At 60.6% G+C, this 3,359-nt stretch overlaps 1 protein-coding gene across 3 annotated transcripts; it reads right to left on the minus strand.

The window, feature by feature from the left end:
* Positions 1 to 1,076: 1,076 nt before the first annotated feature.
* Positions 1,077 to 3,330, minus strand: LOC113941819. 3 transcript variants are annotated; one of them, XM_027632960.1, is made up of 7 exons: positions 3,127 to 3,330; positions 2,840 to 2,995; positions 2,572 to 2,673; positions 2,058 to 2,160; positions 1,735 to 1,803; positions 1,404 to 1,443; positions 1,077 to 1,284 (listed from the first exon to the last, which is right to left on the minus strand). In XM_027632960.1, exons 1-7 carry the CDS (start codon positions 3,229 to 3,231, stop codon positions 1,263 to 1,265), a joined length of 597 nt encoding a protein of 198 aa, XP_027488761.1. In that variant the 5' UTR covers positions 3,232 to 3,330; the 3' UTR covers positions 1,077 to 1,262. The 3 variants fall into 3 exon arrangements, with proteins under 3 accessions (XP_027488761.1, XP_027488762.1, XP_027488760.1); XM_027632961.1 differs by having other exon boundaries at positions 1,077 to 1,316; XM_027632959.1 differs by having other exon boundaries at positions 1,077 to 1,443.
* Positions 3,331 to 3,359: the final 29 nt, after the last annotated feature.

Consider the following 3,359-nt stretch of genomic DNA (forward strand, 5'->3'; position numbering starts at 1 on the left):
CCCCCCCCCCCCCCAAAACCGATACAAATGAAGATTCCTGCCAGACCAAAGGTGCCACCACAGAAAGCTCTTGCTGCCCACTGACTGCCCAGGATGACTCTTCAGCTACACTGGAAAACCAAAGGTTGTAGGCTTTCTTTGCTGGGGATAAGGGCTCTTGTTTGCTTTTATCAGCCCTGCGCTGCAACTGTCAGCCCAACTCCCAAAATTCCAGATGGAAGAAGATTGCTCCCAGATTAAAGGTGCCATTACAGAAAGCTCTTGTTGCCCACCAAGTGCCCAAGTTGGCCCACCAACTGCACCTGAAAGCTAAAGGTTCCAGGCTTTCTTTCCTGGGGCCAAAGGGTTGCTGTTCCCTTTGTTCAGCCCTGTGCTGCAATTGCTGGTCTCACCTCCCCCAAACCGACAGAAATGAAGATTCCTCCCGAGGAAAAGGTGCCACCACAGAAAGCTCTTGTTGCCCATGGAGCGCCCAGGCTGGCCCACCAACTGCACCTGAAACCCAAAGGTTTTAGGGTTTCTTTCCTGGGGGAAAGGGCTGTTGTTTGCTTTTCAGAGCCCTGCAATGAAATTGCTGCTCCTGCTTTCCGTCTTCTCACAATTTCCCCTCAGGGCCTCCCACTCCCTTGTCCCGGCAGGTCCTCTGCAGCACCTCAGCCCTTTATTATCTCCCAGTGCCCCGTCCCCTCAGGCTCTCCCCCAGCCCCACCAACCGGCCCGGCAGCGGCGCAGCCCTGAAGGAGCTCCACAGGAGCCGGCTCAGGAGGCACCTGCCAGCCCTCAGCAATCCCGACAGCAACACACGGGCAGGCCACAGATGCTGCTTCCCGGCTGGCACAGGGCCTGTGGCCACCTCCCAGGACCAGCTTCTCAGGGATCCCCACAGCTCCAGGCTCTGGCCATGCGCTCTGCTGGAAGTGTTGAGGCTCCAGCAGAACCCCCCAAGGCCAAGGGCCTTTTGGGCACTTTCCCTTCCCCGCTGCACACCTGGGCAAGTGTTGCTGAGCACAAGGGCCCTTTTTCCCCTCTTCCCCTTTGTGGACACCAGGCATGAAAAAACTTGCTGGGCCTCTGTGTTTCATAAGATGTATAGATATATTTGATATTCCCACACTGGTGTAAAAGGCCGTCCTTGCAGAAAAGAGGCATTTTCCTCTTCAGAGCCAGTCTTGGAGCTGCTGGAGTCTGGAGCAGGGAGCTGTTTGTACAGCCCTTAGCATGTACAGTTTGGAATGGCCAGGCCTGCGATGGCGAGTCTGAGGTCATCGGTCATTCCTCTCAGGGCTGGAACAGAGAGGAATGGAGGCTACCGGAATCTGGTGGATTTAGATTTCGGTGTCGGTTTAGGTTTAGGTTTTGATTTCTGGATATCCCTGATGATTTTCAAGGTTTCAGCTGCCCGCTTTGAGATGGCAGGGCTGTCAGCAGTCATGCCTTGAAGGGCTGGAAGAGAAAAGAACGGAGCCAAGATCAGAGCCTGCATCTGCAGGGACCCGAGGAGCCCCTCCTGGCAGAGCCATCCCACCCAGCTCTTGTCACTGCCAGGAGGGAGCAGGGCCCAACGGGATCAGCCAGATGGTGCTGGCCACCAATCCCCCTGTGCCCCTGGAACTTCTCTCTGCTCTGTCCGTGCAGGGAGCACAGCCCTCCACAGTTGGGGCAGGATTGCAACTCCCTGCCCAGGCTCTGTGGTCCTCCTGCCAGCCCCTGCTGACAACCCATGCCCACACTCACTGTCAATGATGACCTCTATGATGAGCTCGTCCTCCTCCTGCCCCTTTCTCAGGTACTTGCCGGCGATCCCTGGGAACACAGATGCTGTCAGAGCCCCAGAGGCACAGCTCCCCCTCCAGCCCAGCCACACGCCCTCCTGCCCTGGGGGGAGCCTGGGGCCTTCCCGCCTCGGGACTCCCCAGGGCTGGGCTGGCAGAGGGCGGCAGCAGCCGCCAGGGCACTCGGGGCTCCCCAGCACATCCCTGGGCCGCATCCTGCTGCCGCTGCAGCAGCCGGGGCTGGGGCCGAGCTGCAGCGGGGCGGGGAGGGACCTTGTGGCTCACCAATGAACCTGAGGGCCAACTCTTGCAGGGGCTCCTGTGGGCTCTCCAGGAATGGCAGGGCCTGCCACATGAACTCCACCACTCGTTTCTTCTCGCTTTCCACCTGCAGAGAGCGGCAGGGCACAGAGGGAAGGGTTGGCTGGGGCTCTGCCTTGGCCGGGCGCTGCCTGCGCCCAGCACTGGCCTCCCCTGCCCGCACAGCCCTGAGGCCCGGGCAGCAGCCGCTGGGGCTGGCTTTGGAGGGAGCAGAGGGCTGGCTGCTCCCCGGCAGCCGCGGGGCCGCCCTGCCCCACAGCCCAGCTGGGCCGGGGCTCCATGGCAGCCTGGCTCGGGGGCAGAGCAGCCTGCAGAGGAGCCCGCACGCCCCAGGCAAGGCAGCATTGGGTGGGGCACAGGCTGCTGTCCCGCGGGCGGCTGCAGCAGTGGGCAGGGGCACAGTGCCAGCCCTGCACTCTGGGCATCGGGGACTGGGGGCTGCTCAAGCCTGGGGCTGGGCCTTCATGGCCATCCTTACCAGGCAGTCACAGAACCACCACGGCTTGTCTGCCTCCAGCATGTTCTTGAGATCCCTTCTCTTCAGGAACCTGAGTGCACGAATCAGCACTTCCCAAGAGGCCTGCAGAGCAACAGAGACCAGAACATGGCACCATGGTCCAGGGCACAGGACCCATGTCCCTGCACCAAGACCAGGAGGAGGGAGGAGGCTGGAGCCCGGGAGGTGCCAGGGCAGGAGGCAGCCCGGCCCCCTCCCATGGGGACACCAGAGTCCAGAAAGTCCTCACGTCTGCCAGGTGCTCGTTCTCATCATGTGAGAGGAAGAAGAGTGGCAGCAGGCTCTGGATCACATGCGTCTGCAGAGGTTGTTTTCCCTCCTCCACTACCAACTTCAACAATTTTCGGAAGAGGTGAATGGAGAGCAGCTGCATGTGAATGTTGTCCTGATGGAAAGCAAGAGGAAAAGACCTCAGCACCGGCTGCTCCAGGCCCACTGGGGCACAGGCCTGCAAATCCACAGGCTACAGTTTCCTGGCAGCACCCAGCGCCTGGGGTGGGGGGCACAGAGCCTTACGTAGCCAAAGAGTGTCTGGAGTGCCTCAGCCATCTGCAGGGCAGTGGGGGTGGAGATTGGGATGTCTCTGTCCTGGACTTCATTGATGAATACCGAGAGGGCCATCCAGACCAGCTCTTCATCTGCATCCCACAGTAGCTCCGTGAGCCTTTCTGTCAGGCTCTGCACACCGTCAGCCTGTGGGGAACACAGTGCTGTGCTGTGAAGCCATGAACGGCTGCAGCCCCAACCCC

This window comes from Corapipo altera, unplaced genomic scaffold (genome assembly GCF_003945725.1).
Source record: "Corapipo altera isolate COAL_440 unplaced genomic scaffold, ASM394572v1 61150, whole genome shotgun sequence".
NCBI lineage: Eukaryota > Metazoa > Chordata > Aves > Passeriformes > Pipridae > Corapipo > Corapipo altera.

Bases quoted from the DNA above. Each gene is read 5' to 3' on its own strand.
- LOC113941819 (XM_027632959.1), bottom strand. From the start codon at position 3,231: ATGGCCCTCTCGGTATTCATCAATGAAGTCCAGGACAGAGACATCCCA. The intron at 2,996-3,126 runs GTAAGGCTCTGT...GCTTTCCATCAG, and splicing joins TCCAGACACTCTTTGGCTAC to GACAACATTCACATGCAGCT. The intron at 2,674-2,839 runs GTGAGGACTTTC...GTTGCTCTGCAG, and splicing joins AGAACGAGCACCTGGCAGAC to GCCTCTTGGGAAGTGCTGAT.